This window comes from Lontra canadensis, unplaced genomic scaffold (genome assembly GCF_010015895.1).
Source record: "Lontra canadensis isolate GAN:19392208 unplaced genomic scaffold, GSC_riverotter_1.0 scaffold20, whole genome shotgun sequence".
NCBI classification, from domain to species: domain Eukaryota; kingdom Metazoa; phylum Chordata; class Mammalia; order Carnivora; family Mustelidae; genus Lontra; species Lontra canadensis.
In genome coordinates, this window is record NW_022631014.1 from 20089977 (window position 1) to 20111601 (window position 21625).

The window sequence follows — 21625 nt, forward strand, 5'->3', positions numbered from 1 at the left end:
GCAGAAGAGGAAGTGAGAAGTGTGGTGTGGTAATGAGGTGTGTAGTGTGTGCAGGGTGAGATCCGGGGAGCAGGGAGCAGGGAAACCAAGGGTGGGAGGAGTTCTTACTGAGAGGGTTGGGATGAGCGTTGAAAGTGAGGAGATATGTAAGCTTGTTCACTTGAAAATCCTCTTCTAACTAACTCATTGCAACTCCAAAGTAGCCGAGATAGTAAAGTTCTTCTTTTTTACGGGGATGGGGTGGTATAAACAACAGTGTCTCCTAATAATGGAGGCTAGAGGTCTGAAAACCAACTAGCAGTGTTGGTTCCTTCTGAGTGCCATGAGGGTAGGGCTCTCTTCTTGGCTTGTGGATGACCACCTTCATGTTCACACGGCATTCTCCCTAGACTATGGTGTCCAAGGCAATGATCAGTTTTGCCTGGTCAGTATCCATTGTGCTTTCTTCTTCTTCTTCTTCTTTTTTTCTTTTTAAAGGTTTTATTTATTTATTTGACAGACAGAGACCACAAGTAGGCAGAGAGGCAGGCAGAGAGAGAGGAGGAAGCAGGCTCCCCGCTGAGCAGAGAGCCCGACGTGGGGCTCGATCCCAGGACCCTGGGATCATGACCTGAGCCGAAGGCAGAGGCTTCAACCCGCTGAGCCATCCAGGTGCCCCGTGCTTTCTTCTTTTTCTTCATTGGTTTCTTTGTTGTTGTTGTTGTTAATTAAGTACAGTTGACACACAATGTTAGATTAGTTTTGGGTGTACAACATAGTGATTCGACAAATCTGGATGTTATGCTGTGCTCACTCCAAGTGTAGCTACCATCTTTCACTGTACATCGCTATGACAATATCATTGACTCTATTCCCTGGGCTGTGTCTTTCATTCCATGACTGAAAGCGTGTATCTCCCCCACCCTCTCCCCCATTTTGCTCATCCCCCAAACCCTCTCTTCTGGCAACCACCAGTTTGTTCTCTGGATTAACGGATCTGATTCTGTTTCTTGTTTGTTTGTTTAGCAAATTCCATCTTTAAATCAGTGAGTAGCTTAGGGAAGAAATATTGGGCATCTGTTAGGCAGGCTATAATAAGGACTGGCAAATATCCTTCACTCAGAGACTGTACAAGTTTCTTGTGCCAATAAGCTGGGAGGCACAAAGGAGAATTGGCATGAGTAACTCAGTAGATTAAAAGACAACCCAGACCAGGGGCACCTCTGAGAGGAGAGTTGGAAAAAGTCTTTTTAATTATTGTTTTTGATGTCTTGGTTCATGTACTGCTGGTAATAGAGATTAAGTAGTGACAGCATTGATTAGAGACTGAAGTGTCATCAGTAATCATGGCCAATAAATAGCACGGCAGGTTCATCTTATTACCTTACCTTTATTCATTTCTCTGGCTTTGATCAATATGGACATTGGCTAGGCTTCCAAGTTACAAAAACAGTAGCATTTTTAGGTTTAGTGACTGGAGTCTGCATTCCAATTTTTTATTTGTTTAGAAAACCCTCCTTGGGATGTTTGCATAATCAAATGTAAGTTCACAAATATTTCTCCTGCCTCATAATCTGCATATGAACAAAATGAGTTTGTTCCCAAATAGCCCCTGGAAAAAGCCCAGGACAAATGATTACTCAGTGAAAGGGAAACGATTCCAGCTGGTCCTTCTTCATCTTCTACAAAAGAATGGAAGTGAACAAGTTTCTCAGTGCGGTGTCCTGGGGCCAAACGTGATCAATCTGGGGGAACCACTCAGAAATATGAGTTCAAGAAAAGGGAAAGTATTTTAGGAGAGGAGGTTCTATCCCACTAGATGCATTGACTTTCTTCCAGTCACTTTTTGTTTTTGTACTGCCTATTACCAGATGTTTTGAAACACCAATTTCCATTTCTTTTAGTACCCATAATTTGTAAAGGCTTAAAAAGTGATGATGTATTACTTATGCCTGATAGTAATTTGGTGTGATTCTCCCATTTCTTTTTCTCGTGTGTCATTATAGCTCTCTAGGAACCAAGGTGAGAATTCCAAAGTTAGTGGTGACCTCAGACATAGTTTTCCTTTGTTAGACATATGGGTTAGGATTTAAAAATGACTAGGAATAGGTATACTCTTTTTGTTCTGACTAAAAAAGAAAAGTAAAAGATTAATTTTGCAGGATAGTTTCTTTTCTTTTCTTTTCTTTTTTCTTTTCTTTTCCTTCCTTCCTTTCTTCTTCCTCCCTTTCTTTCTTTCCCTTTCTTTCTTTCTTTCTTTCTTTCTTTCTTTCTTTCTTTCTTTCTTTCTTTCTTTTAAAATCTGGATCCTAAACTCCATGAATAGCCTTGTAAACGAAGTATTATTAAGTGATCATGCAGGAAACTGGGTTAAGGTGACTTCCCATCACTGTGGTAGCGTGGTCAGCATGACAAGGATGTAGGCCTGATCACTGTAGAATCAGGTTATGCTAGCTCATCTGAATCGTGGCGGCAGATAGAAGACAGGATTGCTGGGGACCAAAGCCATTACGAGCAATAAGAGCAAAATACCCGTGCAGTTACTGGCTCAGACCAGGCAGAGGATCCTAGGATCAGGGAGCAGGAAGTTCGTTTAGCCTCCCAGAACTGCTTCAGTTTGCTGGAGCGTTCCTCTTATTATCCCGTCCTTACTGGTTTCCTATTTGAATCACTACATGGATGACAAATTCACCAGCTGAGTCACATTTAGCATCGTTTTCTCTTTGCTCTCGAGATGTACAATAGATTTGGGGGAAATCCAAGGTTACAAGACCTGTTTCTTCCGAAGATGGAAGAAAACAAGCACACGCTGAGCACTTTCAGTACGAGTGAGGCTGGCAGGGTAGAGACTGAGGCTCAGAGAGAGTCTAAAACTTCCCCAAGGTCCCATGGCTAGGAAGAGCCTGGTAGAACCAGGGTTTAAGTGAGGTCTCTGACTCTGTGTTTAATGTTCTTTGAATGCCTCTAAAATGAAGCTATCACATGCTCTCCCTTGCCTGTATTAGTCTTCTTTATAAACACTGCTTTGGCCGATTTCCTTGTGGTAAATGGATGTCTGTGATCGTGCTTTCTTCCACCTCTCTTATTTAATCTCTTTGGGAGGTCTAGGGTGTGATGTCCACCGGAGCTGAAAGGAGTAACCCTTAGTTGTCTCCAAGGAGAGCTGGCAGACTGAGACTTGGTATTTATGTTGGATGTTAGCACTGGGAACTGGTTCCCCAAACCCACAGTGCCTAGTATTGTTAATAGATGTGCCGAAGGGTAGACCAGATAGCCAGCGGCCAAGTGTCAGTATCTGTCTCAAGTATTCATGTGAAGTGTTGACTTAAGGAACAAACAGAGCTTCCGGGGAGGGAGCTGACTGTGAAAGTGAGGTCATGGAAGGTATGGAGGCGGATGTGGGTCCCAGGTCTTACAAGATAGTGAGGCTTGGGTGGATGTAAGGAGTGAGGGGGCTGTGGGGTTGGGATGGGTAGAGGTGCTGGATTATGGAGGGCTTTACATGTCAAGCTGAGGAGTTTCAGTTTGGCCCCCAAGAAGGTAATAAGGAGCCACCGTAGGTTCTTGAGCAGAGGAGTGGCTCAGCAAAAGCATTGTTTGTTCTGCTGTGTGTATATGTGGGGGGTTAGATTGACTCTGGGGAGAAACCCTATAAATATTTGTATTTAGGGTATATGAGGCAAAAGCAGCAGTATTGTCAAGTCAAGGCCAATTTATGTTGCTGTAGAAACTTAGAAAAACAGAGTGCTACAACAGCATCTTTTTCTGTGTCACTTTCTGGGAAGCGGCAGGGGACCGAGGACTGGGAATTAGGGTGTTTAATTTTCACTATCTGTACCTTCTTTAACTATTTGTGGTTGATGTGGGGATACAGTAGTGGTTATTATCCTAGATAATTTTAGATTGAGCCACATGGAATTTCCATTCTTTTGCCCATCAAAATGGAAGTACTGGCAGTTTCACGTGGTTCCATTTAATCAGTTTTATAAATTGCTGGTGATAAGCAGACACAGGCTGGCCTTTGTCTTTCCGGTTGGCGTGATGGGGGTAGGTACCAGGACACTGCTGCTTCTAGTTAGTCTGAGTGTTCCATTGTGCTGCTGTTCTTGGGAGGTGAGGCTATTGCTGGAGACTGAAACCCAAAGTTGTACTATATCCTTCCTCTCCCTGCTTGATCTCCCTGCGTACAGACCAGGCATTCAGAGACTCCTGATTGGATTCTCTCACCTTTAAAGAAGAAAACTTTGCTCTGGACTAAGGATTTTTAAGGGGGGAGGAAGGTTTGCACCTTGAGGTTATGTTTTCCTAGCACTCCCCAGTAGCTTGATGCAGCCAGAACCCAGTTATGTTGGAGAGGTGAGGGACTGATTTCTCACTCTTGCCCCCAGACACCGGAGGTTTTGAGTGAGTCAGTGATTGCCTGGGCAGTGGACTAAGTGTGCCTGATGGTGGTGGAGCAGAGCTGCTTTGTCTTTATGTCCTTTGTGTCTGTGCCCTGGGATGGGGGCCACTCTTATGGAGCTTTTCTTGGGTTCAGGGATAGGGTGTTCCCAGTTTACTTCCCTCACCACCAGGAATCAGGGGCAGATCTGAAGTAATTTGGCTTGGTACCGTCACCCCCAGAGAGCATGCCCGCTCCTCCACCCCAACTCGGTACCACAGGACCAAGTCATCGATCACCATATCCAAACTCTCTAGTTTCACTGGGACCTTGAGGCCATGGGTCCCATCATGATTCACCTTACTGTCATCCTCGGTCATCATTCAATGTGAGAACACTACCAGTGTCTGTCTTGTTCCACAAGGACTCTTATATGGTTCCCTGACCTCCCATTGCTGGACCCTTCTCTGGGACCCTCTTGAATGTGCTTCCATGCTAAACTCCTCCTGCATCCCTAATGTATTTGTCAAATGCTCCCTTGTCTTTCGGGTTCTTCCCTAAAAATCCCTCTCCTTCCCACTCCTTGGAACAGAGAATTTTTTTTCCATTGACTTAGCCTGACAAATGCGTGTAGCAGGTCCAACTCCGTGAGAGGCACCACAAGGAAAACAAATGACAATACTAGTCCCCTTGTGCACACACATTTGAAGGTCGTCTTCCTTGGTATCCTTCCTTAATTCTCCTGAGAGTAAACACAGACATGTATTACTGCTGTAGATCTTTCTTCCTCTCAACTCTCTCTCCAGCAGAAATGGAGGCAGGTCCCAGAGATTATGAGAAGAAAAGGAAGAACAGATGTCCATAAATAGTGGAACTGTAAATGTGAGTGTTAGGCTCATACATTCATGGCACGTGAGATCAGTCCCAGCCACTACTTGTCATGTAATCTGACACCTGCATCTAGATGGAAGTCATCTCAGAACAGATTGTACGTGATAATTAAAAAACAAAAAACATTCTGTGTAAATATGCTGGGCCAAACTGTGCATCCTGGCACAACTGGGGTTCTTGCTACGATTCAAATGCCCATAAAAATAATTATCTTTAATCTCTTTTTAAAGGAAGCATAAATGGCAGATTCCTACATGTAGGGTAGGACAGATGGGTCCTGTGGGGTAACGTAAGTAATCCGCAGCCCACCTTCATGGGGTAACTCAGTGACACATTCTGTCGTTTTCCTGTTTCCTGAACCAAAATGGAAATTGAACCACTTTTACCTCAACTGTTTCATTCTGGCTGGGCACAGTTGATCAGGAAATATGTCTTGTTTTATTCAGTTATACAGTTTATCAGGAAATACATTGAGAATGAGCACATTTTCGTTCATTATTAAAGTTATGAACATTAATATGACTTTGGTTTCTTTCTTTCCTTTTTTTTCCCCTTAACATTGGGAAGACAAACCATTCAGAGAAGAAAGTTTCTATACCTAAACTGAAACTCCTTTCAACTTCATTTCTCTTTCTTTTTCTTTGTCTTTCTTTCTCTTTCCCTTTCCCTCCCTCCTTCCTTCCCTCCCTTTTTCTCTTTCTTTCCTTCCTTTTTTCTTTCTTCTCTCCATCCTCCCTCCTTACTTCTCTCCCTCCCTCCCTCTCTCTTTCCTTCTTTCTTTTCCTTCCTTCTTTCTTTTTTTGGATCCCTAAGAAATACCTACTATGTCATGCTGGTCCATGAATTCTTGTGAGGTCAAGTAAATTCTGCCTTACCAATATATTACTACCAATATGATAATTATCATACAAAAGATATTGAGACTGTAAGGACAGTATTAATAATTGGCCATTACTGTGTCCTTACTGTGTGCCAAACACTCCTTTAAGTGAACTGTAATTATTTTCCCATTTGCTCTTCACAAAAATGCTGCAAGGGGGAAGATGTTCTCATTCCTACTTCCTAGATGAAAAAACGGAAACATGAGTAATTTGCCCACATTCACACCAGTAGCTAGTGGCCATTCAAATGGCCAGATCAGGATTCAAATCCAGATCTGCCTTTAAGTCTGTGGTCATCACCTCTTTACATCCTCACCTCACCTTGAGTGAGTTCAAAGTCAAGCTGAGAAAACTCTTCTTGGCAGAGAGGTGGGTGAGATTTGGGATCTTTAAGGTTCCAGAAGGTTCTGACCTCTTGTTGGTATTTCCTGGGCAGTGAAGCTTAGACCTTTTTATCCCAGTTGTATATCCCTGAAAGACAGCTCACTTCAGGGTAGCAGAAGTCATGTTTCCAGGGTCAGGCCTTGCCTAGTGAGGACTCCCATGGTGTGGCGCATACTGGGGGCTCCTGGGAGGCTCGGAGGAGCCATCAGGCCCAACGAAACCTCGTTCTGCATTCCTTATCTCTTATAGGGGAGACTGGGGATTATACCTAAAGTGCACAGGCTCCAAGATTTCAAGCAGATCCTCAAAGACCACACTTACATAAAACCATGATAGGATCAGTGACCTTCAGTAAAACTTTGGCGAAGCCCAAAGGGCTCTTTGAACCCATCACGACTGACACTGTGTTGTCATTTTCCTCTTGCAGGACATCGAGGCCTGTGTGACCATTCTCTAAAATCTTTAAGCTCGAGAATCACGGAGCGGAAGCTGCAGGGCACATGGCTGCCTGCTGGCCGAGGGAATCTGGAGAAACCACTGCTGGGGCCACGCGGCTCCGTAGTGCCCATGTGCAGCCCTCAGAGTGGTCTCCACTCCGTCCACACTGAGAGTAGTACGCTGAAGCCCAGGGTGGTGACCGTGGTGAAGCTGGGTGGGCATCCCCTCCGGAAAATCACTCTGCTCCTCAACAGACGGTCTGTGCAGGGCTTTGAGCAGCTCTTGGCCGACATCTCGGAGGCCCTGGGCTTTCCCAGATGGAAGAACGATCGCGTGAGAAAACTCTTTAACCTCAAGGGCAGGGAGATCAGGAGTGTCTCAGATTTCTTCCGGGAAGGGGACGCTTTCATAGCCATGGGCAAAGAGCCGTTGACGCTGAAGAACATTCAGGTAGCTATAGAAGAACTGTACCCCAGCAAAGCCCGGGCGCTGACACTGACCCAGCACAGCCGAGCCCCTTCTCCCAGGCTAAGAAGCAGGCTTTACAGCAGGGTCCTGCGAGGGGGGCACCACTGTGGGGAGACTGAGACTGCCAAGAGCTGTGGGGAGGCTGCCCAGTCCAAGGCGGCCAGCAGACATCAGGGAAAGGACCCTGTGGAGCCAGCGCTGGGGGACAGGGCCAGGCCGCAGAAGAAGTGGGTCGGGGGAAAGTGGGACCCCGAGCCCGGCAGCAGACCGCCCAGGGAAGCCACTCTGGAGAGACCTTCGAGTGGAGAGAAGCACCTGGGTGTGGAGATCGAAAGGACCTCCGGTGAGATCATCCGGTGTGAGAAGTGCAAGAGAGAGCGGGGGCTCCAGCAGGGCCTGCAGAGGGAGCGGCTGTCCCTGGGGACCAGCGAGCTGGACCTGGGGAAGTGCCACAGGTATGACGCTTCGGAGAAGCTGGTGAGGACCAGGAGTTGCCGGCGGTCCCCCGACGCCCACCCTGCGGCTGGGGAGGAAGGGTGGAAGGGCGAGAGCCACAGGAGCAACCCCAGGAACTCCACTCAGGAGCTGAGGAGGCCCGGGAAAAACCCGGACAAGAAGGAGGACAGAGACCCCGAATATCAGGAAGGTCATGCTCAGGCAGCCACCAAGGCCAAGCGGGAGCTTGGGGAAGCCCAGCCGGTCAGAGAGGAGGGGCTGCGGGACATGAAGAGGGAGGCCAGGAGCGCCTGCAGGAACAGGCCGGGTGGCTGGCAGCCCAGGGAGCAGCAGGCAGAGCCCGAGGCGCTCCCCGGGCCGCGCGGGGGCCAGCAGGACGCAGACCGGGAGAAGCAGCCCTGTACGCAGGCGTCAGGGGCCAGAAAGCCGGCCACTCGCGGGGAGAGGGAGCCCAGGGGCGGCCGGAAGCGGCGACCGGCCGGCCTGCTGGCCACAGACGTGCACAAGCACTACGAGGCGGGCCGCGTGCTTGGGGACGGCAACTTCGCGGTGGTCAAGGAGTGCCGGCACCGGGAGACCCGGCAGGCCTACGCCATGAAGATCATCGACAAGTCCAAGCTCAAGGGCAAGGAGGACATGGTGGACAGCGAGATCCTGATCATCCAGAGCCTCTCCCACCCCAACATCGTGAAGCTGCACGAGGTGTACGAGACGGAGGCGGAAATCTACCTGATCATGGAGTACGTGCAGGGCGGGGACCTCTTTGACGCCATCATGGAGAGCGTCAAGTTCGCCGAGCGCGACGCCGCCCTCATGCTCATGGACCTGTGCCGGGCGCTGGTGCACCTGCACGACAAGAGCATCGTGCACCGGGACCTCAAGCCGGAAAACCTGCTGGTAAGCCCGGCTGCCGCATGGTTGGGAAGCATGCCTCCTACGCTGTTACCCCCAGATTCTGGAACACGGCCTTCATGTCATTTTAACATTCTTGAGCCAGGATTTAAAACTCTGGTTTTAGGTCATAAATTGCTGAGACCTGTGGGTGTTGATGAAATTATTGAAAAAGCAACCTTTTAATTAAATTAATTAATTAATTGATTAATTTTTTGGCAACCTTTCAATTTAAATAAAATGGTTAATGCTTCCTCATTCTTGGGGGAATGATGCTTCTGCCTTGACAGTGCCCGGGTGCACTTAATTTCTTGTGCATTTGCCTCTGGCCTAGGTACCAGCAGGAGCTGTCCCTGTGGGCTTTGTATCACCCTCCCATGGAAACACCCCTTGGCCTTTTGTCAGGGGGTGAGAGGCTGCCTCTGGAGTCAGATAACCTGGCTTTCTTAGTTACTTGCTGTAGGATAAGTTTTTTACATCTCTGGGCCTTGGTGTTCTTGTTTATAGAACAGAAATATTAACAGGTCTTGTCTGGCACGGTTGAAGGAGGACTTCTGAGAGCTGGCCTGGCATTCACACCTCAGCTGCGGGGTTTTCCTGTTGAAGATAGACGGTCTCACGGAGCACCAACATCAGATGAGGACACTGTGACCATGATGGGTCAAGGCAAAAGCAAGACCCCTTTATAATCATGTCCAAATGCAGACAAAACCAAGATTTTCCAAATCACACATAAGGCCACACATCCCCTTTTGGTTACTCTGAGTCACTGCCTCACTTCATTCCTCCTACCTTCTTGGTAGGAATTACTGAGACACCCCATTGTAGAATTACCCTCACTTCCGACAGTAGCCAATTTGGAGCAAAACCCTGCTTTCTTGAGCCCTCCCCCAAATCACCTAACAACCCAAATCTTAAAGTCCTTTGACAAAATCTTATTTGAATTCCTGGACCCCAGTGGTGTGTCTTCTCTTTTGTTGCAGTGAGTGAGTAAACCCAGCGCTCCTGAGCTGCAGGTGTGTTCTTGGTGGTCTCTGTTCACGTGGTCACTCTCTGGCACCTTTATCGCACAATTTTTTTTTCAAGATCTTATTTATTTATTTGAGAGAGAGAGAGAGAGAGACAGAGAGGGAGAGCACGAGTGGAGGGAAGGGCAGAGAAAGGGAGAAGCAGACTCTCCAATGAGCAGGGAGCCCAATGTGGGGCTTGATCCCAGGACCCTGGATCATGACCCAAGGTAAAGGCAGAAGCTTCGCTGACTGAGCCACCCAGGCACCCCATCCCACTTTCTTCTTAGCCCTGATCACCTCCTGATACATTCCCTATTTATTCTTCCTTTTCTTTTGTTCCATATTCTCAAATGTTCCATGATAGCAGGCACTTGGTTTTGTTCAGACTTTACCCCAAAACCTAAACAGTTCTGTCACATGGCAGACCATCTTTATATAGTAGTTAGATGAAAGAATGAATTCAGACCAGAGTGTGCTGCCTGCCAAACAGCCAGCATTCCACCCGTGGTGCCTACCATCATTATTACCACTTTAGAAATGACTCTGATGTTAAGGTCACTATCGCGAACAGGAATCCAGAGCCAGATGGCCGTAGATAGAGCACCAGTGAATGGGGAAAATGATCTCATGAGCCACATTTTTTTTTCTTTTTGGCAGGGCTTTAGCCTGTTTTCCTAAATTTCATGCCTCTAGACCCAGCCTGGGAACATCATTCCACGGTATATTCATCCGTCTGTAACCTGCTCCCACAGGCAAACAGAAACATCAAGTGAATGAAACGAATTATCTGGTGAAATGAAGTCTGTGTTGACCGCTCAGTCAAGCAACCTTGTTTTTGCCCCAATTGGTAGAACTGAAGAAGCCGTTTGACCGGTTTCCTGAGAGGTCTGAATGATGACTGCATGTCTCCCTTTGAAAAAATTTCATTTCTGCGTTAGCTGAGTGTTCTTATCCTTTCTTCAGCAGCTTTTTGATTGTTCCTGTCTTCTGGGTCTGAGCCCGGGCGTTCTCTGCATGTGGTGCACTGTGCGCTGTTGATAATGGACATGCTGGAATGAGCCTCGGATATTTTCAGCGAATTGTCTCAGCAGAAGAGGTTCTGGTTAGAGGCCTGGGTGTTCTCCCTGAGCTGCACAGTTTGGGCGTGTGCCTCATCAAGAATTATAAGGGTCATACAAGCTTTGGGTGTGTGCAGTGAGATAATGTATCCTCTAGGATTGTCTTCTTTCAGGACAGGCATCTCAGCTGGCATTTTCTCAGCCAGGTCCCTGGACCATTGTGTGGAGCCAGCTTATCTCCTGGGCCATGGAGGCTCTCACTTGTGTAATGGGATTCACTTATCAGCGGTTTTTAAAACGGAGAAGGCACAGGTTTGGATATCATGGTGGAGTTTACTTGAGGAATTAGAGAAACTGCAGGGGCTATGTTTAGTATGGACAAGCTGACTGCCTTTGAGAGGTCATTTGACAACTCTGCGTGGATTTAAATGTCAGGACGTGTGTGTCTTTAGTGTCCTTAAGGGCAGTGAAGTGGGTACGTGCCTGTACCTGCACGCGTGCTCGTGTGTGTGTATGTGTGTGTGTGTTTTCTGAGAGAGGGGCACAACAGCGGAGGAAGTATAATTTTTCAATCTTAATACATGAGTTATTTATTGGTGTTGATTGTGACTTATATTTAGACCCTTTTCTCTGATTTCAAAGGAAGCCCACTTTTTTCTTTTTTACCTTTTTTTTCACCCCCCCCCACCTTTTGTGGTGGTATGGCTCCTTCAGAAATTGCAAAAAAGCTCCACATCTGATTCATCTTCGGTGAAATAGGCAAATCTCTTTTCTGTGCCGTGGGTCGTTTGTCTGTTTGCCTTGATCAAAATGAAAAGGTCTGTCACATTTATAATAAGTCACATTAGTCCTTTTTCTGGGTGAGTAAAGTTCAACATATTGTTGTGTCAAGTCTAAATGCTCTCTAATGTCAGTGTTTACGGCTTTTCAGACAGAGTTCTGATAGCACTGGATTTGGCAGTGGGCTCATTGTCTGGGCTTAGAAGGGTGTCATCTCTCAGCCTGCTGGTCTGATAAACACTTCACAAACTTGCTTGATCTGCTAAGACTTACTATTAGCAAATACCACCATGATGACCACTGTCCCTCACTCAATGAATGAATGAATGAATTTCCTTCAGTTGCCTTTAATTTAGTGTTTTCTGCTTGTGCTGAGCTTTGTATTATCAAAGTGATTGTTTCTTTGTCCTTCAGGAGATGGTCACTGTCTGTATTAAGACCTGACTTTGCTAAACTTAGGAAGGTGATTTCACGTTAGAGCTAGTATCTGACTACATGAGTGACTCTAACTGTTGCTGCTTTTAGAGACTTTCTGAATGTGCAAAGAGGTCCTTATGAATACAGCAAGCTTATCACGTTATTTTAATCAACAGAAATATCCGTGTCTAATAATTGGGCCCCAGGGTACAATTTTAGGTCTATATTGCTGAGTTTATCTATTTCTACTGATCACATTTCCTGATAAGATGCTAGCGCTCCTCTTCCCTTTGGATTACTTCGACTCCTGAGAGCTTGAAAAAGAAGTTTTAATTATGAGAATTTCCAGCTTGCAGAAATGTTAATTGCTTTTTCTGCCAGTGTGTGCTCCCTTGGTGGGGCTGGAATGCGCCGTGTGGTGTTGACAGGGCCCTGGGAGGAGAGGAGGGGGCAGACAGGAGCCCGAGAGGTGAGGATGATGACAGCAGCCCACACAGGTTGGGAGGTGAGCAGGCCAAGCTCCTGATGGCCAACCACTGAGATGCTCTGTATGGCAAAGAAGGCTGAGCGAGTGGGTGGGGGAAGACCCTGAAGAGAGGTCAGATAGGAGCAAGGTCATTTGAGACCATCTGTCCCAGAGGAAGGGCAAAAGAAGGGACAGTGCCCACTCTAGAAACAGGCTGAAAGGAAGGAGATGGACAGGGAAATGTGGCTGCCGAGTTCTTGGAGCAGAGACCCTTGGAGTCCAGGGCAAACGGTGGTGGGCAGCTGGGGGGACAGGTCACAGCTCATCAAGGATAAAGGAGGTACTCTTTCTGGCCTTTCGTGGGTTCTGGGAAGGAATAGACTTTTCTAGGTTTTTAACTGCTGAATGCAACTAGGACAGGGCAGTGACCGACGTCCCCAAGGCTGGTAAGGAAAATCCGGAAGGATAATAAATGGCCCAACACACTCCTGGCCATTCTCCCTTGAAAAGAAACCTATCCAATCATTTTAATTTTAATTCTCTAGGTTCTTTTTTCCATGTCTACTTTGATGCACAAGAAAGACTCATTGCTTAGTGCCATGAGCAGTGCTGTGGTACACAGTTCTCCCTGACCTGCACGACTTATCTTTTTCCAGCTCCAGTTTCAATTTCCTTTCCCCTTAGCATTGAAGACACAGGCATCCGGGGCCTCTCCTTAGCGGTCCAAGTACTCATGAATGCACTTAAATACCAATTGCATTCACTAAACATTTGGCGCCTATGAAGCACATCTTGTTAAAGTATTCTTAACAAAATCAAGAAATGGGGATTTTAGCCATAACATGAAATCATTAAAGAAAAAGTGCAGTGAGGCAAGCCTTTTGGTCATTGGCCAATATCTATCAAGTTTGTGAGAAGACAGGTTTATAAGAGATCATCTCAAGAATCCCAGGTGAATTCCAGCAGGACCCACCAGAGTTATGACTTTAGGTTTATGTCAGCGAGAGTGGCTTGCCGTCTGCATTTTAACAGTTTCTAGGAAAATAAAAAGTATCCATATGGTCATTGAACCCACACATTGTCTAAGGTCTGACCACACAGCCAGAAGTTTCAGGAAATTTCTTAAAGTCTTCAAAATTCTAGATACTAGGTCATTTTGAAAACTGAGGTTTTCTTCTGTTTGTTCCTTTTGAAAGAGTCACCTCTGCAAAGGTGGTTGTCTGGTAATTTACAGTCCATCAGGAATTATCAGCAACAGAGACAACTTTAAAGCACGATGGAAAATGTTGTTGAATGTTGTTAAATCACTTCTAAAATTGTGACTCCATTCTCCCAAGGAGTCCTGAAGTTCGGGTCCTTTAGTAAAGGTAAAGAAGAGCGATCTGCTAATGTCCTCCTAATGCCTGTGTTCATGTGTGTTGTTGCTGCTCTGAGAGTGATTTCTTGTGAGCCATTTGAGGATCTAAGATTCAGTTTCTTAAAAATAAAAAAAAAAATCTGTATTTTCAAAATGCCCTTAATCTGAGGAAGCAAATTGGTAAATCCCTTCAACGAGTGTCCAGGGTCTAAGATCTGGTTGTCTAATTGTAGTAATCTGAACCCCTGGCTCTGTTTCAGCTTCTTCTGGATGTCCTACATGTTAGGGGTCATGTGAGGATATGGAGAGGAAGGAGGAAAGGAAGGGAGAGAGGGAGGGAGGGAGAGAGGGAAGAAGGAAGGGAGGAAGAAAGGGAGGGAGAGAGGGAAGGGAAGGGAAGAAAGAGGGAAGGGAGGAAGGAAGGAGAGGGAGAGATTAAAACAGATAAAGGCACAGAGATAGAGGTGGGGAGGGGAAAACTCAGCTGTGGGTCTTACTTCTCCCACTGCCTCCTGCATTAAACCTTGCCAATGTGATTGTAATGTTCCTACCGAGCCTTCTGGTTAAGGACTCCGTAGAACTGGGCATTCTGTGTGGATGCGGATACACTGTTGATCCCTCCCCAGCCTTTAATTTTTAACTGCCATTTTAGGCAAGGAGACTCCACTTTTCTGTATCAAGACAAAACTCTTAAAATCCCTTTCAGTTAGTTGGCTAGAATATATAGAATCAGGTTGAAAGATTATTTGTTGAAGAATCTCATGTGGGCAATGCGCTCAGACATTTGACCCCAGGCGCCTTTTCAAGATGGTAAAATTTCCATGTGGGAACCATCTCTGACGTTTTGAACTTGTCAGATCCCAGGACACCCCTGGAGGCCCGTGAATAAGTGATGGTGACTTTGACAATAGTAATTCTATTGGTCATAACTTTGGCTTCACTGGGTAGGACCTTGACCTTGGGAATTTGGATAAATTATGTGCATGGTCATACTGGGATAGGCTTGGTGACTTATGTCAGGACATTACCTTTCTGGGAAGGAGTTGGAAGCAGAGATATAAAGCTGTGTGCCCGTGGAGATACTGTCTGCATGTTGGGACCCAGAGGAGCAAGGAATTGTAAGGGCTGAGGAGAGGACAAGGACAGGGAGAGGACACCCTTACGGGCTCTCCTAGTTATTGCTGAGCTACCTCCCAGCTGCGGGGGCACCACGTGACTGACAGTGGGGTAAATCGGCACTTCTTAAACTGCCACGTGCATAAGAATCTTGATAAGGTGAAGGTGCTGATTTAGTGGGTTTGGGAAGGGCCTGAGATGCTGCATTTATAATAAGCTCCCAGGGGATGTTGATGGTCTGCTGAGCACACCTTGCAGAGCAAGGGCTCCAACAATGAAGACATCTCATTGTCTCAGTGACCAGAAGCTGGAGACAGGTGGTTACAGGGGTGGTTAACAGAGCAGGTCAAAGATCTCAAGGCAGTTGCTGCCATCTCCCTCAGGGCTCCCAAATGTCTACACCAGATGCCCACTCCAAGGATCACATTGTCGCACTCACATAAATGACAGGGAAAGTTGGGGGTGGACTGCTGTGGGTGTTCTCCCTTCCTATCGTGGCAGGAACGCTGGCTCAGGGGCTCCTCACACACACCTTCTTCTATCTCATTGGCCAGAATGGGTCCCTCAGCGTGGGGCTGGCTCAGGGTCATTTCGGGGGTGGGTCGTTGCTGCCACGTCCTCCTCATTCTTCTCCCCGTGTCCACTGTGGGGTCACAGGGTTGCTTACAAGTCCTCTTTCAAGAGATCTGGGGGGACTGCTGGATGTAGGACAAATGTGGGAGACTACAGCTTTCAGGAATCCATAGATAAGAAGTGCCTGCTGCTCCCCCTACTGTCCTACTACTCCCCCTGTGCTGTCTATCTATCTCTCTGTCAAGTAAATAAATAAAATCTTAAAAAAAAGAAAGCAAACCTTGTTTTCTCCCGGTCCCCCTTCAGCTACTACCCCACTTTTATGAACTACACACACACCCTCCCCAAGGTGTCTGTTTGCCCTGTTTGTACTTTTCCACGTTCCATTCCATCCTGAACTCCAGGTGAGCTCTCATCCTCAGACTGTGCCATCCCCCCTTCTCTGTCACAAAGATGGGGCCACCGCTGGCCCAGCTGCTGGTGGCAGGAATCTCAGTTGCCCCAGAGCCCCTTTCCTTACTCTTCCCATTCACGACTTCTCTTTGCCTTAGGATGACACTTCTCACTTCCATTCCTCCACTCGAGACCAAGCCACCACCATCTCCTGCTGGGACTATGGCAGTGGCGTCCATCACTGGTCCTCCCTCTTCCTCTAAAGGCCATCTTCCTCCCAGGAGCCTGAGTGATCTCTGAATATAAATCAGACCCTATAACTCCTGTGTTCAGAGTCATCACTGGCTTTCTGTCACACTCAGGATAAAAGCCAGGTTAATTTCTCCAAAGTCCTGCATGATGTGGCCTCTGGCTTCTTCTCAGAGCTCTACTCGGTCTGCTTACCCCTTTACCTACTCCATTCCTGCCCCTACTTGCTGTTCCTACATTGGGCCAAGCATGCCCCTGGACCTTTGCACTTGCGATTTCCTCTACCTGAAAAGCTTTTTCCTAGGATTTGAATATGGCTCACCCTTGATATTTTTTTTAATTTTTTTTAATAAACTTATAATGTATTATTAGCCCCAGGGGTACAGGTCTGTGAATCACCAGGTTTACACACTTCACAGCACTCACCATATCACATACCCTCCCCAATGTCCATAACCCCACCACCCTCACCCTTGATTTTTTTCAAATATTACTTTCTCAGTGAGTCCTGCCTTAACCACCCCATTTAAAATGGCAACTCCTGCTGCTGTCAGTTTTAGCACTGTCTGGTCAAACTTTCTGTGATCATGGAAATATCCTGTCTCTGCACTGCCCAGTACAATGGCCACTACTATGTGGACACCTAAAATGTACCTTGGGTGTCTGAGGAACTGAAATTTAAATTTTGTTCAAAATAACCACATGTGGTTGGGGTGCCTGGGTGGTTCAGTGGGTTGAAGCCTCTGCCTTCGGCTCAGTCATGATCTCAGGGTCCTGGGATCGAGTCCCACATCGGGCTCTCTGCTCAGCAGGGAGCCTGCTTCCTCCTCCCTCTCTCTCTGCCTGCCTCTCTGCCTACTTGTGATCTCTGTCAAATAAATAAACAAAAATCTTAAAAAAAATAAAATAAAATAACCACATGTGGTTATGGGAAACTATACCAGACAACACAGCCTTTATTTCACTTTTCTTTTCTTACCACACTTATCACTGCAGGACTTTACATATTCGTTTGAATATTATTTATTAATAGAAAGAAGGTTTTATAAGAGCAAGGACTTTACCTGTTTTATCCACTATTCCTAGTACCTAGAATGATACCTGCCAAACCATAGGCATCTACATATTTGTTGGGTAAATATCAGATGTTAATTAGCTAGAAAAGTACTGGGATGAAGGCTTGTCATTGGCCTGTCATGACAGGTCCCAGGGAAGACTTCCTTTCAGCTGGTGCTTTCAATCATTGTTTTGTCTTAGGGTGTCTTTTGCTGTTGAAACGTAAGTTGATTCTAGGCATTGGTATTTAAGTGTGAGTTGGTTTCTAAGATCATAAAGCCTCATAGCCAGTTGCAAATGGAACTGTGGAGGGAAAAGGCCGGAAGGACCATTATGGATCAAGTAAGGTGTAGGCGTAACCACATCTGAATTTGGGGGGGGGGGGGGGGGGGGGGGGGGGGGTGAAGGGGGGGTTGCCTACTGTTTGGTGTATACTCTGCTGCCATCTTCTGTTCATAGATGAACATTGCAAGATCAGATTTAAATTGAGGTACCATTGAAGGACAGGAGGTTGTTAATTGTTCAGAAAAATAAAGACTCCTCTTGACGCTTTGGGGCCCTCCAGGTGTTATATGGGTGCTTATGTAAATAATAGAGACCACTGGATTCAAATCGGGAACTGGTGTGCCTGGAAAAGGGGGTCATGGATGCAGATGGCTCAGCAGTCTTCACAGTGCTGTATGAATGCATCTCTAACACCCTTGCAGTTGGAGGGCAGCTGAAAACAGAGCCCCGGAAGGAACATGACCCAGAGCAGGGAGTGACGATGTGCCAGAAAATAGAGAAACAGACATGTGGGTGAGAAAGTTCAGATGTGCGCACTGGGGCTGTGGGCGGGCCCTAGCCAAACCTGGCCCATGAAAGGTGTAGGGGAGGAAAACAACTCTTTTGTCTCCACCATCCTGGGTTCTTGGGCAGAACCCTGGAAATTAAATTGACAAAAGACAGACTAATGAGAGAAAAACAGACGGAGTGCATGAACGCAGCACACACACATGGGAGGAACTCTGGGATGAGAAACTCAAACAGTAGTTTGAATTTGGGGCTTTATAGAGTTTCTTAAAAAAACAATAAATTTTTAGAGAAGTGACAAGATAAAGGAAAAAGGGTTTCTAGGCTTTTAGGGGCAGCAAGTTGTAGCAAGTAAAATAATGGGAAAACGAGCGGAAAATAGGAGTTGTTTAATAATCAGTATTTCAAAGTGGCCTAATTTGGGGTGGCATGTTCTGATCCCCTACAAAGACTTTTTGAGGAAGAGGCATCAGAATGGGACTCTGGGTGTAGTCCCATTGGCTGTCTTTATGGCAACCTAGTGTTCCATCCACCGAAAGGCCTGAGGTCCACTGTCCTGATCAAATCACACGTGGTACGTAGTGTTCATTTCTGGGCATTCTTTGTTAAAAGAGGCATCGATGAAACAGAGATCATCCAGAACCTGGCCATGCATCAACCTGGGGTCTTGTCAACATGTAGGTTCTGGTTCAGTGGGTCTGGGCAGCCTAGATCTCTAACCGGCTCCCAAGCAATGATGGTGCTTTTGGATCAGCCAGTGAACTTAGTGTAGGAAGGAGCAAGAAAGGAGCGATGACCAGGAGAATAGGTCTTATCAGGATCAATTGGTGGATCCTCAGATGTGAAGTTAGAGACACCAGAGATGACCGGGGGATCATGAGTGTGTCTTTCTTAAGTACCCTCCCAGAGGGCGGACTTAGACAACCGTGTGGAGGGTGGGATTTGGAATCAACATAGGGGTGAAACTCCTCACAAGTTAAACTGGCCACAGACGGGATGAGCTGCTGGATAAAGTTATGGGACATCTTCCATGTTGGGATTTCAGTCAGAGGTGAGCAGTCATTGGTGGGAGGGTGTTTTACACAAGTTCCTGACTGGGAGGAAAAGCTGATGGTTTCAGAAGTTTCACAGATGCTAGGAGGAAGAGTTATCCTGGGAGGGTGTCACTGATCTGATTTCACGATTAAGAGAGAAATTGCTCTGTTGCCATGAATGGGAGGTGTCTGTTGAAACAAAACAAAATGAAACTCACACAGTCAGCGCTGGACCTTAAATGTAACTAAGCTGCTTGCATAGATGAAGTAGATGAGAGACCTCGAGTCGCACTGATGACCCCGAAGGATGTGATGTCCCTACTGAGAACAGAAGCTGGAGACCGCAGAAATGAAAACACCGGTGGTCTCCAGCCACTTTCTGGAAGGGAAAAACAACTCCTCAGAGCTCAGCCAGCCCTGGGGCTGAGCATCTGCTGTGGGGGGTGACGTGGGGATGATCCCAAGACACAGGAGCAAGATGAAACCCTGAAGAGACTTTTTGTCTCTTCTTTTTGTCTCTTGCAAGATAATATGGAATAATGTAAAACACGACTTTGGTGTTTGGAAATGCATGCATTAGCGTCTGGACAGAAAACCTAAAAAAATGTGCAAAACAAAAGACCGAGTCCCCCCCAGGTTGAATCTGCTGGTCTTTCAGTGGAGCCAGGGTTTGGAGTTGGGGGTTTCTCTGAGGAAAGGACTAGCTTGTTCCTTCTCATGGGAGCATATTTTATTTTGGTGTATCAAGGCCGCCAGATGCTTTTTCCGCTGATCATTTGGTTGGGAGAATGCAAATATGGGTGGGGGACACATTTTTTCAGCAATTACCCAGCAAATGTGGTTAACATAGACGGTCCAGCTGGAAACTCGAGGCACCACACCACTATTTTCTGTACTTCTCTTCCAAACCCGATTTTCTAGTCTAAGTTATTCTCATCATTACCTCTCTGTCTCGTTCTGGGCTCTGTCTTGCTGTGCAGACCACAGCCGGATTGCACTTTTGTCTGCATCTGTGACTTGCCCTCCAGTTAGGTTAATTAGGGAGACATCGATTGGGTTGCCCTGTGGTAACTCAGACTCAGTAATTAAGACACATTTTGCTTCCAGAGATGTAAGCTCACTGGCAGGATCCAAAGCAAGTGCAGAGAACTTTCTCTTGTATGGGGAGACCAGGGAGTACGTGCGCTGAAATTTTGGGTGTCGCTGTGCCCATGGCTCTGTACAGGGAGAGCCAGAGTCTTCCTATTGCCCTAGGCCCCCTTAAAGGCACTGCTAGGAGCATTGGGAACCTTTTTACGTTCCACTAGAGATGTGAGAGCATCTGCCTGCAGACAAGTTGATAATTTCTCCTATAGGTGGTCCCAAGGAGCCTCTCTCCTGGGGTGCTGTCAGCTAGTATTGTCCCTGTTTAATTGTAGCTCAGTAATTAATGGCTCTGCTCACTTTTGCCGGGAGTATTCAGCTTCTATGATGAGATGCAGGGCAGGCAAGAGTTGGGAGGGGTGTGGGACTTTCACAGCAGAGGATGGACCAGTGCCCTGCCCATATGGGGGCCTTCAGTTTGGGTAAGGAAGATTATCAGGAGCAACCTGCCATACTTCTCATTTTGTCTGAAGTCAGTCCTGATCTTTCCGATCCTCCTTTACAGAGGCTAAAATAATAGGGTTTACTTAACATTTATGTCTTGCTTCTTAGGTGCTGGGTGCTGTTTATCTCACCTTACAAATGTTAATTCATTAAATTCTCACCACACATCTCATCTGCATCTTACTTTACAGATGAGGAAGTAGAGGCATCGAGAGGGCTTCTTAGCCAGTTACACCAGTGAATGTAACTACTTAGCCAGTTACACCAGTAAATGTAACTACTTAGCCAGTTACACCAGTAAATGGTGGCTGGAGTCTGCTGGTGTTGGGTCTTTAAAGTCTGTGCTTGTAACTGGTACGTGATACCGAATCTTCCCGCAAAAAGATTATTTCAGTGCGGGACATGAGGAAACTGCCCAGAGTCCCCTCCAGCAGAACCCGTGGCAAGTGGGTCTGGGGCAGACCCGTGCCAGGAAGGGGCAGAGCCAGTCACCTCAACCTTGATTTTACCGATTTGTTACCAAAAGGGCTCTTGCCATCAATCCTGCAGGTGGTGCTGGGTTCGGGAGGGGCCCTCCAGGGGGGAGCTTGGCTCTCTGTTCCTGGGGGCAGTTCTGCTGCATGGCCAGGATGCCCAGGGCACTGGCTGTCTGTCTGGGTTTCAAGACAGTCATAGGGGCTGTAATTATTTTTTTTAAGTGGAAAATAAAAGTTTTGTTGAGAACGTGCCTTGGGAAAAACCCCAAATGTAAATTTACTTAATCTCATATTTAACAAAATTTATGTTTTAATAAAAACCTTGCATTAATTTCTCTCCCCCCCCCAAGTTTTACTGGGGTGTGATTGACAAATAAAGTTGTGATATATTTCAAGTGTCCACCAAGATGATCTAATACGTGTGTCCATTGTGGAAGGATTTCCACACTCTGGTTAATTTCCACGTCCTTCACCTCATAGAGCTGCCTTGTT

General features: G+C 46.7%; 1 protein-coding gene across 1 annotated transcript in view; it reads left to right on the forward strand.

Annotated features, from left to right (window-relative positions):
* The window catches only part of DCLK3 (doublecortin like kinase 3), a 45399-nt gene that overhangs the window by 14230 nt on the left and 9544 nt on the right, over nt 1-21625 (forward strand). Inside the window, exon 2 of the mRNA XM_032861265.1 lies at nt 6944-8775. Within this exon, the coding sequence (XP_032717156.1) occupies nt 6944-8775 (1832 nt within the window). The remainder of the gene's footprint in view (nt 1-6943; nt 8776-21625) is intronic.